Source organism: Hemibagrus wyckioides, linkage group LG16, assembly GCF_019097595.1.
Source record: "Hemibagrus wyckioides isolate EC202008001 linkage group LG16, SWU_Hwy_1.0, whole genome shotgun sequence".
In the NCBI taxonomy this organism is placed as follows: Eukaryota; Metazoa; Chordata; class Actinopteri; order Siluriformes; family Bagridae; genus Hemibagrus; species Hemibagrus wyckioides.
In genome coordinates, this window is record NC_080725.1 from 14,994,593 (window position 1) to 15,016,619 (window position 22,027).

The 22,027-nt window shown below is 43.3% G+C and overlaps 2 protein-coding genes across 4 annotated transcripts; both read left to right on the top strand.

Moving 5' to 3' along the window:
- Positions 1-660: 660 nt before the first annotated feature.
- Positions 661-5,982, top strand: thap12a (THAP domain containing 12a). 2 transcript variants are annotated; one of them, XM_058412615.1, is made up of 5 exons: positions 661-924; positions 2,448-2,568; positions 2,725-2,805; positions 2,924-2,960; positions 3,113-5,982. In XM_058412615.1, exons 1-5 carry the CDS (start codon positions 836-838, stop codon positions 4,984-4,986), a joined length of 2,202 nt encoding a protein of 733 aa, XP_058268598.1. In that variant the 5' UTR covers positions 661-835; the 3' UTR covers positions 4,987-5,982. The 2 variants fall into 2 exon arrangements, with proteins under 2 accessions (XP_058268598.1, XP_058268597.1); XM_058412614.1 differs by having other exon boundaries at positions 662-924; positions 2,921-2,960; positions 3,113-5,980.
- A 163-nt stretch (positions 5,983-6,145) lies between these two features.
- Positions 6,146-20,887, top strand: si:dkey-250d21.1 (uncharacterized). 2 transcript variants are annotated; one of them, XM_058412612.1, is made up of 13 exons: positions 6,146-6,462; positions 8,239-8,359; positions 8,483-8,596; positions 9,482-9,518; positions 9,609-11,443; positions 11,995-12,022; positions 12,126-13,903; positions 13,989-14,034; positions 14,130-14,213; positions 14,299-16,103; positions 16,195-16,231; positions 16,305-16,433; positions 16,539-20,887. In XM_058412612.1, the coding sequence occupies exons 1-13, from the start codon at positions 6,374-6,376 to the stop codon at positions 20,099-20,101; spliced, it is 9,666 nt and encodes a 3,221-aa protein (XP_058268595.1). In that variant the 5' UTR covers positions 6,146-6,373; the 3' UTR covers positions 20,102-20,887. The 2 variants fall into 2 exon arrangements, with proteins under 2 accessions (XP_058268595.1, XP_058268596.1); XM_058412613.1 differs by having other exon boundaries at positions 12,135-13,903.
- Positions 20,888-22,027: the final 1,140 nt, after the last annotated feature.

Sequence of the window (22,027 nt, forward strand, 5' to 3'; positions counted from 1 at the left end):
TTTTAGCAAGCATTTAAGTATGCATGGGACCTTTTTAAAAATATTAAAACATTTTTAAAGTATATATTTAATATAATATTAATAATACAAATATTATGGATATTAATAAATTTTTATATATATATATATATATATATATATATATATATATATATATATATATATATATATATATATTCTGTTCTTTTGAACTGCACTTCCCGTATTTCGGAATTCATCTGGACCAATCACGTGCCACTTTCTCATCCGGGCACTTGCACAGTATAACGGCTAATCATTTAGCAAACGTCGGCGTAATCAAATCAAGGTAATTTTAGTTTCGTTCTTGTAAATAAAAAATTCAATTTTCCTTTTTTTTTCTTTTAAATGATCGCGACAGGAGTAGCTTTTTAGCTCGCGTAAATAAGCCACGGTAGTCTTTACGTCATGACGTCACACTAAAAACTATATATTTTTTTAAATGCAGCAGCGCGAAATGCTCTTTAAATATAAGCAGCATATGAGAGGAAATTGTATATTTAAAAAAAATAAATTGCTACATTATTATTTGCATTTTTTATAAACAAGGTTTATTTTAAAAAGACGTGTGTAAAAACAACTCGATTTGTGATTGGTTCAACAACAAAAAAAAAAAGCGGGTCGCTGAGGAAGGAACGCGCAAAGCATTGTGGGAAAGAGGTGAATTCTTCGTGTTGACTCCTCCAGGCCACACAAAGCACTAGAGTGCCGAATAAATTCACCAATTTTCATTGAATTAATCACAAGAACTGGGTAAAAAAATTAATAAAATAAAAGTTTTTGGTTTAAAAGTTTTTTTTTTTTAAAGAGGCGCGCCATGCCGAATTTCTGCGCGGCTCTGCACTGTTCCCGGATGAGCTCACACTCCGTGTTGGCTTTCTTCAGGTTTCCGCGGGATCCGGAGAGGCGAGTAACAGCGAAATCACTCAATTATAACGGCTTTAACTGAGCGTTTATAACCCACACCACGCCGCAGAGATAACAGATACATTCATACGACGTTATTGTGTCGGTAAAAAAGCGCCGTTTGTTGTGGTGTAGGAGATGATTTAGGTGATGCTAAGTGTCAGGATAAAGTTTAGTGTTAGCTGCTGCTGTGGTGATTGAGCTGTCTGTCTCTCTGCCTGTCTCTCTGCCTATCTCTCTGCCTATCTCTCTGCCTATCTCTCTGCTTGTCTGCCTGCCTGCCTGTTTCTCTGCCTGTCTGCCTGCCTGCCTGTTTCTCTGCCTGTCTGCCTGCCTGCCTGTTTCTCTGCCTGTCTGCCTGCCTGCCTGTTTCTCTGCCTGTTTCTCTGCCTGTCTGCCTGCCTGCCTGTTTCTCTGCTTGTCTGCCTGCCTGCCTGCCTGTCTGTCTCTCTGCTTGTCTGCCTGCCTGCCTGTCTCTCTGCTTGTCTGCCTGCCTGCCTGTTTCTCTGCCTGCCTATCTCTCTGCTTGTCTGCCTGTCTGTCTCTCTGCCTGTCTGTCTCCCTGTCTATCTTTCTGCCTGCCTGTCTACACCACTGAGGCCCCTTCTCTTCGTGGGGGTCATGATAACATGATCAAGTTTTTGACTTCAGTATCGGTATCAGCGATATTATTACGAAAACTCTGGGCCCTCATCACCTGGTGCTTTTCCCCTCACACCATTTTCTATCTTCTGTTTTCTCCTACACCTCAATAATCGTATTTAACGATCAGGTATAAATTTTGGTCTAGATTCAGTAAACACGTCTTAACTGTTACTGTAACTCTCAATCAACATCAAATACACGTTAGAGAAAATACAATGCAGCATATAGGATATTTTTTTTTATTTCTTTTTTTTGTATTTAAGTACAACAAGCTGTTTAAAAAGTTAAATAACGGGAGGTGAAAGCAGCACTGATGGAGTGTTCAGCTCTGTGTGACGTCATCGTGATATCTGTTTCTTTCTGTTTTGTGTTATGTTCCTCAATATTTAGTCATTTAGGCAATGAATTAATAAATAATTCATTAACTGCTCAATAGTTTATTTTGATATTTATTTGTTTATCTGCTATATATATATATAATATAATATAATATTACTTGCTGAAATGTTGGTTTTATATATTTATTTATTTATTTTGTATGAACTATGCTTAAAATATTATTATTAGTTAGTTTAATACCGGGATGATCGTGATCATGTTCCTGCATCGCTTCTCTTCACCAGCAGCAGAACGCAGAGTTTTTTCAAAGTTTTCTCAGGTGCTATTTTAAGTTCCGCTTTGTGTCCTGTGTGCGTTTTTAACTCCATATTTTTAATTCATCTTGTGGTTTCCTACAAATTATCACAGGGTCTGTTTCAGCACAGCATCCGCTTACAGAAATAAACCCTAAAATGGAATAAGATTTTAATTATTCGCTGCACGTTGCACTTTTGCTACTGTTGTTTCTGGAGCTCTATTAATAACCTGTGTGTGTGTAGGTGTAAGAAGTGGGTGGAAAACTGCAGTCGGTCAGATCTGAGAGATAAAACACCAGAACACCTGAACAAATACCACAGACTGTGTGCCAGACACTTCGAGCCTGATCTGATTTTAAAAACTGTAAGCAGATGTGTGTGTGTGTATGCGTGTGTGTGAGAGGGAAAAAATTACTCTGATGTATTGAAGCAAATTATTAATATTATTGCTATTATTATTACTACCGATGCACTGACGTGTTAGTTATAATGGTGTGGATGTGTGTGTGATTCCCCTCAGAGCCCATTCAGGACAGTTCTAAAGGACACAGCGATCCCCACCATCTTCGACCATCCCACCCGCAAACGGACAAATGAACAGGTTTGAGTTTTTCGCCAGCTCTGAAAACACTCTGTGTGTGTGTGTGAATGATGTTTTCCATTCAAGGTGTAACAGACATGTGTTTGTGATTTAATGAAGATGTTTTCATCCTCAGCAGGAAGAAGATAACACGCCACAGCTGAAAGTGCAGAGAGGTGAGTTTATCTCCGGAGGCATTGATCTCACCTAAATATGATTAACTGTATTTTCTTTTTTTAGACAGGAAGCAGTTTTATTGCTTCTGCATTCCAGCCTAATGCTTGTGTGTTTATAATGTTTCTGTTTTTGTTGTGTGTGTGTGTGTAAGTGGAAGAGAATCAAGACAAGGATGTGGAGAAGGCCCCAGAGAGCACTAACGGCCAGGAGGCTTCTGATGAACCCCAAGTGGTGGACAAGGACTGGGATCAGCGCGAGTATCTGCGCTCCTTGTTCGACGTGGTGGTCATGATGGGACGGCAGAACATCCCACTTCAGGGCCACTCTGACAAAGAGCCAAGGAGCAAAGCCTTCACTCCCAGCAACTTCCAGGCGCTGCTGGAATTCCGCATCAACGCCGGCGATGATGCGCTCCGGAGGAGGTTCGAGACATCGCCTGCCAGTTTGGAGTTCTGCTCGTCCACACAGCTGCAGCAGATCTTGGAGGTATGCGAGAAGTGTGTTTGCAAGGAGCTGCTCTCCGAGGTGAAGGAGGCACGCTTTTTCTCTCTGGTCATGGAAAACGTTGTGGATATCGCCGGGGAGAGCAGAATTCCCACCTTCATCCGCTTTGTGGATCAGAACAACTGTCTGCGTGAGGAGTTTTTTGGATTCCTGCTCTTCGAAGGGGAGGCAGAAAGCATCGCCACAAACGTCTGTGCTGAAATATCAGAGAACGGGCTGAGCATGGAGGACTGCAGGGGGCAGGCGTACTTCAGCACCGGCGTCCATGCTGCCAAAATGAAAGCCGTTGCCACCAAACTGAGCGAGCTCTATCCATTAGCCGTGCTCACGCCCAGCGCCGGCCATGCCCTAAACATCAGCCTGGCCAACAGCATGCACTTGACGAGCGTGCACCTAGTCATGTCCACCCTGAAGAAGATCGATGCGTTCTTCAGCAGGTCTCCTCTTCTGCTGGATCAGCTGGAGAGCGCCATTTCGATTTATTACCAGGGGAACGAGGAGAAGGGGAACGCCCTCAAGCAGGTGTGTCGCACTGACTGGACGCAGCAACATGATGTCTTCGAGGTGGCCATCGACCTCCTGGAGTCTCTGCTCCTCTGCATGGACAGCATCCACGACAATGAGGAGCTGAAGTGGAGCGACGAGATCGCGCATGAGGCCTTCGTGGTCTCAGAGGCACTGGCAGACTTTGAGTTTGTGATGGCACTGGTGGTCTTGAAGAACACACTATCGTTTTCCAGGGCATTCGGGAAGAACCTACAGGGGCAAACCAGCGAGGTCTTCTTTGCTGCCAACAGCTTGCCGGCCGTTCTGCACTCGCTCAATGAGGTCCTCGAGAACATTGAGGTGTATCACGAGTTCTGGTTCGAGGAAGCGGTAAACCTCGCCGCCGCCTTGGAGATTCCCGTCAAAATCCCCAGGCTCTTCTTTAGGAAGCAGCGCCCCGACGCAGGAGATGAGATCCAACCTGAAACCTACTACAAGGTCCACCTGACATTCCCGGTAGTCACTCAGGTCATCAAGGAGCTGAGCGATTTCTTCTCCGAGAATCACCTCAACGCGCTCAGGTCCCTGTCCTTCGTTCCGGCCATCATGTCACAGCTCAAGTACAACACGGAGGAGAACAGCGCCGATGTCTACAAGAATGATCTTCCCAATCCTGAAACGCTTCCCACCGAGCTCAACTGCTGGAAGATCAAGTGGAAGCACGGCACCAAAAACGTCACGCTGCCCTCCACCATCTACGAGACACTCCAGCTGTCCGACGTCAAGTTTTTCCCCAACGTGTGCGCGCTCCTTAAGGTCCTCCATTGCCTCCCGGTGCTGTCACTCACAGAGGAGAAGTGCAGCGAGGCAAGGAGGCGCCTCACGGCATATCTGCAGGATACGCCCCCCAAACACAGACACAAGAGCCTGGCACTGTTTACCCTTAACTGTGCAGTGAGGGTGGATGTGGACCTGATGGTGGAGGCGTATCTCACAACGTACCCGGACAAAGAGACGACGGAAGAACCTGCGTGATTAACACTGCAAAAATAAGATTTAGCGCTCAGTCTAATATTGTAGATTGTGAGGCAGATTTAGCAGTGACCAGTGTTGCTATGGGAACAAGGGCAGAGTTTAAATTCTGTTTGATGAGCCAATTACTCTCATCACATCACTCCTGGGCATCAGCTTTAAACGTTATCAGCTTGACATGAGGCTTAGTGGCCATCTTTCTTTTGTGCTACACTAACCTTCATAATTCTTTTCTTTATTTTTAAAATTTCTTATCTCTTTTCTTTCGCTAATCTTTCTTTCTTTTTTATTGTACGTTCAGCAGTGTGTGTGTGTCTGTGTGTGACTGAGTTGCACTGGAAGTGAATCAGAAATGATCAGACTCTTGTGTGTTATAATGAAGTTGTGTTTGTTATCATCAACTTGTTAAAACCCGTTTCTGCTTTTCTGATTACTCAATATGGAAAAAATAAATAAATATTTTACTTTAGGCATCACATCTGTGTGTGTGTGTGTGTGTCATGAAATCAGTTCCACCCCAAGAAAAGCACAAAGCTGTTCTATTTAATCTGTACCTTAGAATATCTGCTTTATATTTCTGTTGTGTTTTCATTGTTTAGAGAATTTTTTACTAAAATCACAGGTTGGGTTATTGAAGCGTTTCGATTTTTAGCGTCATCATTTTCATCTGTTCTGATTTTTATCAAGGGCTTGCATCACAAACTGATAAACGAATCTGTGAGCTGTGCTTTATAAAGCTCATGTTCATGTTTTCTTCATTTCTGTCTCTCTCTCCCTCCATTTCCCCCTTTTCCTTTTCTCTTTTCACTACTTTTGTCTCTCTCATGTTTTCTTTATCCACTTTTCTAGTCCACTTTCCTTTTTCTTTATTTGGAGAGAGAGAGAGAGTGTGTGTGTGTTCTGATTACTTTCTTTCAACTCTTGCAGTTCTTTCTAGGAAAGATTATTATCATTATTATTACACATTCAGTTTATTTTTCATTTGGCATTTTATTGAGGTCGGAAACTTAAATGTATAAATAAGCAAGAAATCAAAACCTAAATAAAGAATATAATTTGTGCTTTGCACGCGTTAATTCTGTTGTTTAATGGAGAGCTCCCCCATGGCCCTCGCGCGCGCTGTTCACTTCCGTTCTGCAGCTTAGTTCACTTCCGGCTCGGATCAAGCAGCCGTGCTACAATCTCGCTGTGAAATCTCGCTCGCACACACACACACACACACACACCACAACAAGGAAACGATGCTTTGGCTTTAAACGCTACGATCAAGCCGCGTGCGCGCATTTCTGCGTCAACGTTAGATGATTTACATAGCGGAAGATTTTGGTTATGTTCTTGGCCATGCACACTTTGCTCTTTTGACTGAACAGGAGCGCAGTTTAAGTCCAAAATGCCCGACTGCTGCGCCGCAGCCGACTGTAAGCAGAGCTCTGACCAGCGCAACGTCTCCTTCTTCAGATTTCCTCTAGACCCCGAGCGGTGAGGAGACTTCACTCTTTATTTATCTGTGTCTGCCTATATCTTTATTTTCAACTGCAGCCCAGCCGTGGCGCTGATGGTGCTCAATTGTTCTGTCTAAAATGAAACAAAATTAGCATCCTTTGCTAGCGAGTTAGCCACTTAGCTCGCTAATTCCTCCCCTTTGATTCAATGAATGTAAGCTAGCTCGCTAATCCTCCTCTTTGGCTCAGCTCTTTGCTAGATGTTCAGCCAACACGCTTTGTTAATGGTTTCCTTACGAATTTATAATTCCTGCATTAACACTCTTTTGTGTGCGAGTCGATAAATTTGGCTTTTTTCCACTTTTTTTTCCACGGTGACTGCACGAGAATGGTTCGTGTCCTCGAGCGCCATCTTCCGGTCAGCCTCAAAATGGTGGCTTCTGTTTCCTATTTCTGTAAATATGTCAAAGTGGCAGTCTTGGAGCTTTTATTTCTACTTGACGAGTCGTATTATATACACCAATAAGATAAATACGCACTAAAATAGGTTTGAAGTTATGTTCAGTTTTGGAAATAAATTAATTTAATATTTTTTTGATGACTCATTCTGTACTAGTCTTGTGCTCAGCCAAATAAATGGTTTCTAGAAGGTATATAACCCCGCCCCTGGGGGCGTGTCCTGCTCTACAGTAGTAGCTCTTTAGCAGTAAACGTGGTCAGTCTGCGTGTGTTTGGCCATGCGTCTTCCCTTGTGTCACTTTTCCCTTTTCCAAATCTGACTGGTGGAGAATAAATTGTTGGAGTTGAATCGTGTGGGTGTGAGTTTGTAGGAGGTGGCAGGAATGCGTCTCCGTCAAACATGTTCTGCCCTTATACTCTGTCAGGGCTTCTCCATCAGTAAGAGTAAGATGTCAGACACGTCCCCCGCTGGGGGTGTGGCCCCGTGTATCTCAAACGCTGTTCGCTTCAATATCACTCTGACTGCCTGTTTTAAAAGGAAATCCAGCATCATACAGACTCTAACCACGTCTCTCACGGCGGTTCATTGGGATTTTAAAATCTGGACTTTTACATTCTCTTGTGTAGCTCTGCATACAGTTCACTGAAGTGTAAGCTCTGCATACACTTCATTATGAATAATAATAGTGAATTATTTTTACATTGATGCCATTAATGGGTGTGTTTGAAGCAGACGTCTGTTATTCAGCCCCATTGTGTTGTCAAAAATGAACATTATAGAAATTATTTAATAAAAACACCTTTTATTATAATTTTGTGCTGTGTGTCTAGAACACTCTTAATCTAAACAATTCAACAAAATTACCGTCAACGTCTCTAATGTGGTTGCTGTGGTTTATTCTGGAAGCATCTTAAGACATTTGCCTTGCTTTTCTTAGGAAATTCTTTTTTCTTTAGGAAAAATCATAATTCTTTCCTTCTTTTAATTGTTGTAACTCATGATGATTACTATACAGAACCATCTGCATTTTTTGGGTGGGTCCAAGGCGGAAAGTCCAGTAACTTTCATGGATTAGTTTAAGTTTAATATAGATTAAGTTTAACTATTAATCTTTATCTTCTGCTGATGTTGCAGTTATGACTAACAGAATTACAACAAAACATAAAATTCTGCAATTCTACAAATAAACATCCCTCAGCAGCAATTTAGATGATCTCCCCCCATTTTCTGAGTGATCAGGTCCATTTCTTGGTCAGATCCTGTGCTTTGTAATGAAGAAGCTAGCCACCTGAGATGGTTGATTTTCACTGATATTGAAAATTGTGAATAATAATTGATCCTGTCTGTCGTCAGATGTAAGCAGTGGGTGGGGAACTGTCGCAGACCGGACCTGCAGACTAAAACGCCTGAGTACTTGCACAGAAACTTTAAACTGTGCTCAAGACACTTTGAAACCTCCCTGATACAGAAGGAAGTAAGTGCACATGTACTTCTGTCTTTTCCTTCTTTTTACATGTTGGTTGATTCAACTCTTAATGTCAAAAATAACCATCGGATCCTGTAGGAAAAGCATTTTTAATTCTGTTTTGCGTTTCAGAGCGAACTCAAAACGGTTTTAAAGGACGGAGCCATCCCGACCATATTTGACTTTACGACCAAGAAGGGCAATGCTACAGCCCAGAACAGCAACAGGAAAAGAAAGATACAAGCTGTATGTTTTTAAGAGAACCCTTCCCCCCCACAATTTATTCATTCTTTTCAGGTTTTAATACACATCATACCAGTGCATCACTACACAGAGGTTGTGCTAAACAAGAATTTCTCATTTACTGAATTCTTAAAACACTGGCAGAAATTTCTGAAGGCCATCCAATGTTCATTCTTCTTCCACCATAGACAAAGCCCATCAAAACTATTCAGAACAATTTTACCGATTCCCTACCGAAGTGCCTGTGAGCTCCAGATTTATTTATTTTAATCATGGAGAGATCAAACATCCCACTGGACAGAATTTTTAAAAATACAACATTTATGTACTGATGTTCTGATTGTTAGCAGCTGTGTCTTGAATGAATTAACTAGCTAACTCACCAAGTGTGACCAATGTAGCCAGATTAGTTGCATTAATCTGGAATATTTTTTGCAAGTCATTACCTAAGCCATGTTTACATTGGCAACAGGAATATCTCTGTTGATTACCAGACATTACAACACTGTCGTTGCTTGTGCGGTATGAAAAGATGTTATTTTTAAGGTATATTTTTATTATTAGATAAGGTACCAAAACTTTTTGCCAGTCTTTTTATTCCATTTGAACACCGAAGTATTTTGTACAGTTTTTGGTATATGGGCAAGGGTCTTATGGTAGTGTGGGGGCAGGGTTTATAATTATGGTCAATGCTGATTGGTTAAGCCGTCTACTTTAAACTTGTACACACACACACACACGTATCTTTTCGAAGAACGTGTATTTATAACTCATGATTAGTGACATTTATGGTAGACATTTAAAAATCTTTGTGATTATGGCAACACATTTCAATGATTTTTTATTTATTATTTTTTTCTTTCTTTCTTTCTTTTGCTGCATTTTCAGACTGCAGCTGAACCTCTGGAGGCAAAAAAGGTGAAAGGTTAGTGGTTTCATTTTTCTTAAAAACTTTTTAGACATATTTTGCAGATTGCAAAAGATCTAAAAATCATTATTTTTTTTCGTCCTGAAGATGACGCCCAGCCGGAGACAGTGGCACAAAATGTAATTGAAGACTCAACAGAGAACGCTGTAGAACAGGAGCCTGCACCAGTCAGACCAGAAAAGGAGGATCCTGCTACGTCCAAAGCCAAGGAAACTCTGAAGAGCCACTTTAAGGAGACATTAGCATTCACTGGCTTCAGCATCGTCAACAATGTCGCTGCCAGTGCTACAAAGACTATGGGTGGTGGAGCCGTCGGGCCGCTCATGGTCAACCCAATCTGTGCGGAAAAGATTGACCCAAAAGATGTGCTAAGACTCGGAGAGGATGTGATGCGCGAGGAGATCCGCAACTCTTTGCGCATGGCTCGCTTTTTCTCTATCCTTCTTCAGGACAAGATGAACATCGAAGGCAAGGATCAAATCCCCGTGTTCATCCGCTCTGTCAGTAACGATGGGTTTCCCCAGAAGCACTTGCTGGGGTTCCTGCCCTGTGATGTGGACTCAGACAGCCTGTACCTCATGCTCATGTCCGAGATCCGTAACAAGTGGGGACTCCGAATGGAGCACTGCCGAGGGTTTACTTACCTGACGACAGGCAGCTTGTGTCAGAAGCTGAAAGAATTCTCCTGTCGGATGCTCCGGGATTTCCCACAGGTTGTCCTGGCTCCCAGCGACCCTTATGCTTTCAACATGTGGCTGATCCGAGCCTTGCCCGTCCTTTCTGTACAGGATGTTGTTGACACTGTAGAGGAAGTGGCCGCTGTCTTGAGGCAGTCCGATACACTTGTGAAAAAACTGCATCTAAAGATTACAGCGGCGTACAGTCACATCAAAGGCGAGGTGGATCGTGTCAAGGAGTCTTGCCAAAACAACTGGGAATATGGCACGGATGCTTTCCAGACGATGTTGGACATCCTGGAGCCTCTGTTGAACAGCATAGGAGAGATGTGCACCAGCGCGCTGTCAGAGGTGGACACAACCGTCATGGAACAGCTGCTTAAGCTCAAGGAGAAGCTCAAGAACTTCAACTTCATCATCACCCTGGTGATCCTTAAGAACACTCTGTGCTGTGTCAGCATCCTCAACCCGAGCCTGAGGGGGATAATCAGCATTAGCAGCACCTTGCAATACACTATCTCCAATGCCTTAAAGCTGCTCAACAAGCACCTGCAGGAAATCCCTATATTCCACAGGAAGTGGTTCTCCGATGCTGTGGGTAGGGCCAAAAAGTTGGGCGTGCTGGTCACTCTGCCGGCAGACACGGCTACAAATGGCGACTCTGACAGCAAAACGCCGACCTCACCGGAGGACTACTACAGGGAAACGCTAAGCAAAATGGTCCTGCAATACCTCATCGACGAGGTGAAGCGAGTCCTCGGCATCGAGATGGTCCGAATCCTGAGATGGCTGTCTTTAGTGCCATCGTACATGGCCGACCACAATTTCAGCATCCGCAAAGACAAGGTGGCTGATGCGAACCTGAACAATCTGGCTCGCCCGGACTCCTTCTATGATGAGCTGGGCTGCTGGGAAGTCAAGTGGAGACATGCGAGCAAACGCAGGATCCTGCCCACAGGCGTCTTTGCCACCTTAAAGATCCCTGATATTGGATTCTATCCCAACGTGCAGAGTCTGCTGAGAGTCCTGGGTTCCATCCCTTGCATCAATGCTGATGCAGACGTGTACGTGCAGTATGACATGGTGTTGGACAGGTATCGCTCCTACATGAAGGTGATGCCAGCTGAGAAAAGACTGTGCAACATGGCATTCATTTACGTCAATCAGGACGTGCACTTCAACATCGACGACATGGTGCAGTCATATGTGGAAAGCCATCCAGACATACTGCAGCTGCTTTGTAAGGTAAATGTGATGTCTTTTATAGTATTAGTGATGGTAATAGGTCACTATTGTATATTTAGTCAACCCCAAAATTTTGGTCATAATTAGTACTGTATTCTCTCTGAAATACTGCTTTCATAATTATTAGCACAGTTACAATCTAGTATTTAGAGAGACCTCTTTTAGAGAGAATAACAGTTCCTCTTAAAGTTGCTATAAATTCTCATGTTTACGCATGTTCATGTCCTTTTTCATTTGGAACTTCGTCTTATGACTCTGAACATGCTTAATGCAGTGTTGTTATCAGTTGTGTATTTCTAAAATCACTACCTGACTTGTTTGTTTGATGGATGAACAAGCCTCATATCTCAAGGGAAAAAAGAAAAGTTTAAAAGCTGCTAGATATTTTCTAGAAAAAAAGAGAGAAGCAATACAAAGAAATGCAATGTCACTTTTCCAATTGAGAGGAAATTTTTGAACCCTTTCTAATCCTGTGGGCTGTCAATAATGATGAACTTTTCATGATGGATTACAGTACACCAGTTTTTTTGTTTTTGTGTGTGTGTTCTCAGGATGATGTAATGGAGGTTCAACCTTCAGGTAAAACAAACCACCAAATACCCAGCCATTTCGTAATGATTTATTCAGATTGATAATATACCTGATTGTACATGATTATTTTTATCTTGTGTCTTATTTACATGTTTTCCAGCAACAGAAAATAGTACAAATGATGCCTCAAAAGAAGATATGGAGGAACCAAGAGAGATTATGTTGGACATGGAGTTGGAGAGGCCGAAACCAGCTGAGTGTTCAGGGACAGATAAAGAGGCGTTAAAGTCTGCGCTGAAGGCTGCACTCACTGCAGCATGCAACAGCCATAGCAGACAGTTTCAGGGAGGCCCTGAGGGTGAGGTTGAATACGTGACCAAATCTGAAATGAACGAGGTTTTGAAAGTATGCGCAGATGTAGTCAAAGATGGGATTCTTTCTGAAGCGGGAAATTCTTTCTTCTCTCTGTTCGTTGATCGAGTGGTGAGGTTTGGTGAAACAGACTTCCTCCCGCTGTTTCTCAGGTTTGTAGACAGTTTTGATGTCATGCATTTGGAACTGATGGGGTTTGTGGAAGCGAACCTTGATACCGAGGCAATGTGCGAGCGCCTTTTTGACATTGTCACCAAAGAATGGCATCTCGATTTCAAATACTGCAGAGGCCAGGCTTACTTGGGTTCTGGGGAAATCTCGTACAAGCTCAAGGCCTTTGCATGCAAAGTTCAGGAGAAGTATCCTCTCGCAATATGCACTCATTCTTCCTGTTACTCTTTTAACACATGGTGGTCAATGACGGTTCCGGTGCCCTCCATCAGCAGAGCTCTAGATATACTTGAGAAGATAGTGTTGTTTTTCAGCAGCTCACCTGAACTTGAAAAACAGCTGGACCAAGTCATAGCTGTTGGTCTGCGTGAGAGCTACGAGAAGATCCATGAGTTTCAAGGAAACTTCTGTTCCTCTTGGCAGGAGAAGCATGACTCCTATGACGTTTTCTCTCAGATACTGGAGCCTCTGGTTGATTGTCTGGAGAGGTTCCATAACAGCAGTCCACCGATGTGGAGTTTAGCCATCATCAACCAAGCAAAGAAACTCTTGCAACTGATCCGAGACTTTGACTTCATCGTGGCAATAGTTGCTCTGAAGAACATCTCCTCTTTCACCAGAGAACTCAGTGCGGCTCTGCAGAAAGACCATTTCAGTGCTGCATCACAGCTCTGCCAGATCAGTGGCATTGTAGCCACACTCAACCGACTTAAGACTAACATTAAAGTGTTCCATCAAAACTGGTTCGATGAAGCGTGTTCCTTTGCTCAGAATTTAGGGGTGCAGGTTAAAGTGCCTGAGAGTGCACCATGTCCCAGGGACAGCCTGTTAAAACCAGGCGGATACTATAAAGATGCAGTCAGTGTCCCTTTAGTCGATCACATAATCAACTCTGTCAAGGACCATTTCTCAGATGACCACAAAGAAGCTCTCAATTTCTTATCTCTGGTCCCGTGCTCAGTAACCATGAGCTACACTTTTGAAAGCCTGAAGTCAAAGCCTCCATTGTACGTTGGTGACCTTCCGGATCCTGAAAACTTCTTCACAGAACTTTCTTGCTGGAAGGTTAAATGGAAAACCAAAGTGGTTTCTCCAACAATACCAGACACTATTTTTCAAACTCTCCGCCTGCCACTCATGCAGTATTTTGCCAACATTAACACGTTGCTGAAGATCATGTCAGTGTTACCAAGTACCACACTGGAGCATTGTGGAGAAGTAAAGCGGCATAAAATGTTTCAGGATTACCTGAGGAGCACATATGCTAAGGACAGGACTCCATGTTTAGCCATGCTTCAGGTGGGCACAAACTTCAACAGAGATCTGGACAGAATGGTGACTCAGTGTTTAAAAGTAACTCCACAGACACTGGAAGGTATCTGCCTGGTAAGGATCCTTTTTAATTTTTTGATCCTGTATTTAAATAATATTAAAGTGCTTAAGATCATTAATGTCTACTTATTCCACCCAGGACAAAGAAGCAAAAACTCTGAGGAATTCTGAGATAAAAGCTGAAGGTATGTCAGTATATCTCTGTTGTTTAGTTTTATGCTAGCACACTTCTACTTGCTTTTTTTTTTCTTATACTAAGATCTTCTCCTGTGTATAACAGACAACCACAATGACGAGGAGATGGAGGTTCAACAGGAAAGATCTACCAAAAAGCTCCCAGACTTCAATGAGTTAAAGGCAGAGGGTATGCACTTTTCCTAAAGATAGTTTGCATTAACTGGTTTAGACGTTTGTTAGCGCTAATATTTGTTTGTGACTTTTTTTTGTAGATAATCGCACCGCTGTGTTCAACAAAACTGAGACCCAGCAGGTTCCTGAAGTTGTCCCTGCTGTACTTTTGGAGGGACAGCAAGCGAAGCCTTTGGATGAGAACGGTCACTCTGACCAGCCTGTAGACAGTCTTCAGCGGGTCTTCATGGTGGCAGCGAGACTGGCCCGGAAAAAACATCTGTTTTCGGCCCTTCCCAAGGAAGAACAAGACTTTGTTATGCAAGATCTTGGTATGTGTCACTGGGACCAGGAGAACACAAAGCATTTTTCAGATGTGCTAGACAGTATTGCAAAGTCGATAAGAGAAACAATCCTTTCAGAAGTTCAAGAATCTCCATTTTTTTCCATTATTACCGACAAGGTGGTGTCTGTTGATGACAAGAAACACTTTCCTGTGTTTGTCCGGTATGTTGACAATTTCACACCGAAAGTAGAGCTTTTAGGGTTTCTGCCCTTAGACTCGAGCGCAGATGCAGCTACCCAAGCTAAGACTCTATCAAGTATCCTCTCCGATGAGTGGGGACTCCAAATGGGGTGCTGTCGTGGCCAGTCCTTCATGTGCATGGGTGCTGGGGGTCAAGGTCTGAGAAAGCTATCTTTAGATTTCTTAGCTAGCTTTCCTCTCGCTGTGAACACACCCAGTGAGTCCTGTGGACTTGCTTATTGGCTAGCAGTCAGCCTTCATAATGACCCCATCGCAAAGGTGCTTGGTGTAGTCGAGGACCTGTTACTTTTCTTTGATCAGTCACCAAGACTGCACGTTGAGCTTTCTCAGACAAGGGAAGGTCTCTTGAATACTCCTCGGGAAGCCCTCGCAGAGGTCCCAGAAACGTGTTTGTCGAAGTGGAAAAAAAGAGAAGATTTCTTTGACATTTTGGTGGACATGTTAGAAGGAGTCCTGAGTTGTCTGGACTCTGTTAGCAACAATGCAGACGGTTCCTGGAGTAATAGCATGTCGATACATGCGCTGATGCTCTCCACAACTATTAGGGAATCAGATTTTGTTGTTTCCCTTGTGATCCTGAAGAATGCCTGCACTCCCCTGCGGAACTGCAGCACAATATTCCGCTGCGGCAATCCGGCTGATATCATCTGCGAGCTGGAGAAGATCCCTGTTATAATCGAGTCTCTTGTCAAGATGTTGGAGAACATCAATGTGGTGCACTATACCTGGTTCGAGGAGGCAACCCAGCTCGCTGCCAAAGTTGCTGGAGCACTCTCGTATCCAGACACAGTCAGCACCTATGACTCTCCAGAGGTGGGCTACAGAGAGACGGTCAGCATACCTGTCTTAAGTGGTCTGATTGAGGAAATGAAGTTCAACTTTTCGGAGTGTCACTTGAAAGCCCTCAGGGTCCTTTCTCTGCTTCCCACGTGCAATCCTCTGCCCATTCTCCCAGAGGCACCAGATAAGTTCTATACTATCTACCAAAGTGATCTACCTGAACCAGAAGCAGCAGAGGAAGAAATCAATGCCTGGGCCACTGTTTGGCGAGAGAAGTATCAGGACAGTTCACTGCCCACCTCAATCTCTGAGACTCTGCACCACCCTGAAGCTAAGGATCACCCTAACGTGACTACTCTTCTGAGGCTTGTTGCCGTGCTACCTAGCATTAGCATGGAGTGTGATCTGATGAAGACCACTCTTAACTCGTTGAGGAGCTTGATCGGGAATGACTATGATAGCATCAACAAGACCAACACTGTAATGCTTCTTATGCATTGCCCCATGCTGCAGACTTTAGAACAAGTGATCGACAGGTGTATGGAACTTGATGCAAAGAGCCGTGGCTTTCTTTCTCCGGTGTGTATTTATACAGTGTAGTACATTTTCAGATATATAACTGGATTTATGTGGTTGTACTAAAGCTGTGTCTGGTCTTTGACATTTTTAGGTGAAGGAGAGTCTCTGTGTTGTGAAGATGGATAGCGGTGAGTAGCTTTTTTTCTGGACACATTAAAGTGTGGTAAAGTATAAAGATAATGTTGTTTGTTTTTCCTTCAGCGGTAGCTGGGGTTCTATCAGAGGAAAATGTCAATATTACCAACTCTGGGGTTTCAGAGATCATAAATGGCACAGTTCCAATCAGCGCACAAGACCAGCCCACCACTACAGTGCAGTGTGACACTGGAGGTGTGCAACATAATCACACTCTTAGAATCTTCATCCTAATGTAGCATTTTGTTTTGTCTTTGTTTTTCTGGTCATTGTTATTTATGCTTTTTCTTCTGTTTTCAGAGATAAGCACTTCTGTTGTAGTTGGTACCACTGCAACTCCCAGGGATAGTGCCATGGAAATAACTGCTTCCAATGGACAAGCTGAGATACAGGAAACTTCTCCCATCAGCACAGATGGTCAGTCAGCAGCTACACATTCAAATGACTCTGAAATTGGTTCATCCACGGTCACTGCATCTGACAGAACACCAGTTGAACAAGATATTCCCAAAGAGCACAAAGCATTGTCCCCAGGTATAACCACAGAGCTACAAAATGGAAATGCAGAGCTTCTAAATGAAGTACCAGCCCAAAATATCACCACTGAGCATAAAACAGCATCCAAGGATGTTGCCATGGCACTTATGGACCCACGAACAAAGGTGGCAGCTGAGGCTGTCATCACAGTATCAGAAGTGGCAGACCAGAGCGCAGAGCCGGTCACTGTAGAACCAGTCGCTGCAGCTGGGAATGCCACCATGGAAGTCACAGAGGTGGTGCAGGACATAATCACAAAGCCAGGAGTGGAAGCCTATGCTATAGAGACTCTAGCATCAGCACAGGATGTCATTCCAGATCTAGGTACAGCAGAGGATGTCTCCATGGATTGTACAGTGCCTGTAATTGGAGCGGCAGCCAAGGATGACGTTACTGAGCAAAGTGTCAACATGGAACCTGTACCTGAGGCAGCAGCCCCGATTGCTAACACAGAGCCTGTTACAGTATCCAAGGATGTCCCAAATGACTCCACAGTAGCGACAGATGTAGTCACTGCACTGCCTGTTAGAGGAGACAAAGATGTTACTGATCATGAAGCAGTAGAAAAAGGTGTCATGAGTGTGTCAGACATGGCAGTGGAAAGTGGCACAAAATCTGCACCCCAGGGTGTCGCTGCCAAGGAGCAGTCAACAGCAGTCCATGACAAAAGTACAAACCCAGTTGTAGTACCCCAGGAGATCACCATGGAGCTTGTTGCTACTGGACAAGATGCCAAGGGAATCCGAACAGAGTCTGGTGTTGGAGTCCAGATTGTGACAGCAGCACAGAGTGTCACCAGAGAGCCTGTAACATCAGCCCAAAGCGTGACCATTAAGCCAGATACAGCAGGAGAGGATCTCCTCAATGAATGTGATTCAGCAGTAACACAGTATGCTACCACTAAGTCTGGATCAGCGGTTCAAAATGATGCCCCAGATCATGGAACAACATCCGAGGCCTCACCAACGGAACCCCAAACAAATCAAGGTGTCACCCCAAGTAATGAACCCACAACATCCCTGGAAGTGACTGTGAAACCAGTAACATTACTTCAGGATATAAGCAGTGAAACCAACACAGCTGAGGATATCTCTTCTGTGACTGCATCAGAAGCCCAGATTTTTCCCATAGCAGAACTACAGAATGTCACCATACAACCTGTAACAACCAGACATGATGTTACCTTGGATGACCAATGCGGCTCCACGGAACCAAAAACAGCATTACCAGATGCCACAAATTGCACAGCAACAGTACAGTGTGGGGAGTCTGATACAACCGAGCAAGAAGTTATCGCAAAGCATGTGCCAGCAGACAAGGATGCTGCTATGGATACCACTGAATCAGACCATGGTGTTGCCTTACAGTCTGCACTAACAGCCAAGGACACTGTTCCTACAGAGTCAGCATCCGAGCATGTCCCCATGGAGCTTGATGCAGCATCAGAAAAAATAACCACAGATCCTGCAGGAACAGTGCAGGATGTTGTGATGGAGAGCCAAGATGAATCCAAAGCAGTGGCCTGTGATGTCACCATGGAGCCCATCACAGAAACCAAGGATGTCCCAGTGGGTCACATCGACAACCTAAAAACAGAAACTGAAAGTACTGGCCTAAAGGTTGACGTTCAAGATACTTCCAATCCGGTTATAGCATCAGCTCAGAATGGGACATGCCACTCCAAAATACCTGCTTCAGATGGCATAGATAAGGCTGTATCTGCCAATAAAGTCAGCGATGTCCAGTCTACCGCATCGTCAAAGGATGCCACAAGTGTTGCAAACAGCTTTACGGAAGCCGAAGTCAAGCATACAACTGTTCAAGATGATCTCAATCAATCCTATGCAATAACTCAAGATGGCACAGATCCCTCCAAAGAAGTAGCACAAGCAGCAGTTGAAGATGGCACTGAACCCCACAAGGGGGTTTTGTCATTCTACAGCAACCCTACTCAAGAGGCATTTTTCAGTGAAATTCAAAGTGCAAAGTTCTTTTCTATTATATGTGAACAGCAAATAGAGATAGAAGGACATACGTATATCCCCGTAGGGATCTGTTACCTTCAGAAACAAAAGACGCCCTGCGAGGATGTATTGGCTTATGTCCCACTTGACCAAGACATTGCTGCTTTTGTGGATTCAATGACGGCAGCTCTGTCCGAAAAGTGGGGCTTGAACTTGGCCTTCTGTCGGGGACAAAACCTGCTGACAGTAGGTGCTGCAGGTGCACAAGTGAGGGCAGCGGCAACGTTGTTGTCTCAGAGGTACCCACACGCCATACGCACTTTCAGCTCCACCATGTCTCTAAACACATGGCTGGCTAAATCGTGTATAATCTCTGAGATAGCGGACAGCTTCACGTGGGTGGAGAGGATGCTTCAGTGGGTGACTGAGGACGAGGAGAAACGGTCTGTATTACACAAAATGGTTGCGTCCCTGTTCCAACACAATGCAGTCAAGCACAGTGACCTGACTGATAGGCTGAGCAGAAGCCAATGGGAGAGGAGCCATGATACTCTGGATCTTACCGTAGAAATCCTGGAAGCCATCATGCTCACTTTGAATGATATTAAAGATAGCCATGACATCCAGGCAGAAAGAACACAGGCTGGTGACTTCCTCATCATTCTGCAGAACTTTGAGTTCATTTTGACACTCGTGATCATGAAAAATGTCCTGGGTCCCACAAAAAGTTTAAGCCAGAATCTCCAGGGTCAACCTCTGGATGTGTATCAAGCTGTCACCAGCCTGACTGAAGTACTTTCTACACTGAGCGATATGAAAGCCAACATTGACACTCACCTTCAAACCTGGTACCAAGAAGCTGTGGAATTCGCTTCTAAGTTACAGATCAGCGTGGACCATACTTCACAGGAGTGCTTGATCATTTATTGTAGAGACATTGTCAGCAAAGGAGCGATAGATCACGCTGTTTGCGAGATCTCCGAGCTTTGCTCAGACCACGCTCTGTCAGCCGTGCGCTGCATGCAGGTTGTGCCTTATGTCATATCCAAGAAGGAAGGATGCTGCATGGAATCTGAGGTCTTCAAGTTGTACCAGGATGATCTCCCAGACTCTAGCGCTCTGCAGGTGGAGCTTCTGAAATGGCGTGAGAGATGGTTGGACACAGATGAACAGCCTCTTCCTGCTGGTCTTCTAGACACGCTCAATGCCACAGATGCAGAGTTCTTCCCCAACATTGAGACACTTCTCAGGCTCCTTGTGATCTTGCCCTGTTTCAGAAAAGAGGATTTGATCAGACAGGGAAAGAAGAGTCTCATTGAGTTCAACCACCAGAGATCTTTACTCGAGCTGTATCCTTTATAGAGTGGTAACCGTTAACCTGTCAACCCTCAACTGCCCCCTAAAACTAGCTTTCCATTAATTAGGGTGTCGTATACTGCTGAAGTCCTCAGTGTTTTACTCACTGTATCCTGGTTACAGCTGATCAAATCTGAGCATAGGTTTCAGTAGAGTTATTTTGTTTTGTTTTAATTAGAGATCTAATTAGAACTGTACACTTTACGTATAATCTAATTGTTTTATTATTTTGTTTTCTTGTCTTATTTTTATCTTGTGTGATGTGGACTAAGAAAGAGGACTGCCTACAGGGACCAATGTCTTGCCAAAAAAAAAGTGGAAAAAGGAAGAAAAATACATGCCCTAGCCAGGGCTCTAATGCTTTTGTGCCTTTATGCAAAACCTTACCCTGACTCTTGGAACATAAGGACTAAGTTTGTCTGCAAGAATGCTTTCAAGCCAAGCTTTTTGGAAGCTTCCCAGCATCTTCAGGAACTTTTACAATTTTTTTTTTTAATCATGTAAATCCTATGAAAAAAAATAACAATCCAGATGTGTTCAGTCCAGTTACACGCATTTAGTCAAATAAGCTGTGGGTTTCAAATCACCTGAATCATGTCACGCTCATTCACACGGCACAAATGCTGAAATGCTACGTTCCATTATGTGTCAAAAACAAGTTTCATTTCTTTGCAGTTTGACTTGGATGCATTGGTTTCTGTAAACACTTTCTCCCAAAAATCCTTCTCATGGAAAGAAGGATTCAAATATATATATATTTGACTAAAATAAATAAAAATGATTTAAATGAAACCGCCTTTTCAACGCTTAATTCTGATTCGAAGACTGTGACTGCAGTGTCACAAAATGTCCACAAGAGGGCAGTCTTGGCTTTGTGTCGTAATGGATGTTACTTTCTCAAGCAAATCTCAAGCGTATCCGTGCCTTATTTTCATTGAATACGTGCGTACTAATTAGTGAAATGGTTGGTTTGTGCCTTAATTTGTGGATAAATGACAAATCGTTAATCAGGAATTGCTTTGTCTTTCTATTAGTTGTTTTGTAATTGTCTAGTGTCAATTACATTACTTTGTAACCTCAAATGAAAGGGGAAAGCCTTCCCAAACTGTCTTACTGAAGTTACTCTGTATTTCTTTTGTCTTAAGACATAAAAGAATGATTTGGTCACAAGTTTAAATCGAGTCCATGTCCAGTAGTCTAGCATATTCAACTGAAGATAAACAGGTTGAGGAGGTGTCTGAAATTTCAAACTGAGTGTGATCTGAATGTCCAAAAATCACTGGTAGGAGAATTTCAGCATGTAATTGCATCATGCGTCTATTGCAAGACTTTGTGCAGTGTGACACATGAAGAAACGTGAAGTAACATAACATTTCATCTCAGCTGGAAAGTCAAGAAACATTTGTTTTATTTCAGCATAGCTTTGTGCATAGGTATTAGAGTTCTGTGTCAGGAAATCTTTTATTTGGATGCTTTGTGTTAATATAATTTAGTTTCGTTTTCATATAGTGGATTTTTCATATAAATGGCTTTACAGAAAAATATAAATTTAGAATCTAAATGTATAAATTTATTCCTAATGAATAAGCCTGAGGTGATGACGGTGAGGAAAAACTCCTACCTTTTCAGTTCCCTTTCAAGATTGATCTCAACCTGAAACACGACACTAGCAGACTTTATAATCTCAAGTTCGAAGTACGGTTTGTTTATTTTGAAATAACATGCTGCTTTTATTTTTTTCTTATTCGTTATTCACTCTTACTGCCTCCATGTTCAATGCCAGTGGTTAAATTATGATGAGTTTGTGACCCGTGATACGGTGCTATGGGGGGGACATGCTGTCACAGGCAAGTAATCAACTCTGAGGTTGTATCTAGCTGTGCTTTGTGCAGTGTCACATCACACCTCAGCATGAGGATCATTTCCTGTAAC

What these genes read in the sequence shown, in the direction of transcription:
- thap12a (XM_058412614.1), top strand. Translation starts at nt 836, where the DNA reads ATGCCGAATTTCTGCGCGGCTCTGCACTGTTCCCGGATGAGCTCACAC. An exon ending in GCAAACGGACAAATGAACAG is followed by an intron (nt 2,806 to 2,920) that starts GTTTGAGTTTTT and finishes TTTCATCCTCAG; the next exon opens with CAGGAAGAAGATAACACGCC. An exon ending in ACAGCTGAAAGTGCAGAGAG is followed by an intron (nt 2,961 to 3,112) that starts GTGAGTTTATCT and finishes TGTGTGTGTAAG; the next exon opens with TGGAAGAGAATCAAGACAAG.
- si:dkey-250d21.1 (XM_058412612.1), top strand. Translation starts at nt 6,374, where the DNA reads ATGCCCGACTGCTGCGCCGCAGCCGACTGTAAGCAGAGCTCTGACCAG. An exon ending in GGAGGCAAAAAAGGTGAAAG is followed by an intron (nt 9,519 to 9,608) that starts GTTAGTGGTTTC and finishes TTCGTCCTGAAG; the next exon opens with ATGACGCCCAGCCGGAGACA. An exon ending in TACTGCAGCTGCTTTGTAAG is followed by an intron (nt 11,444 to 11,994) that starts GTAAATGTGATG and finishes GTGTGTTCTCAG; the next exon opens with GATGATGTAATGGAGGTTCA.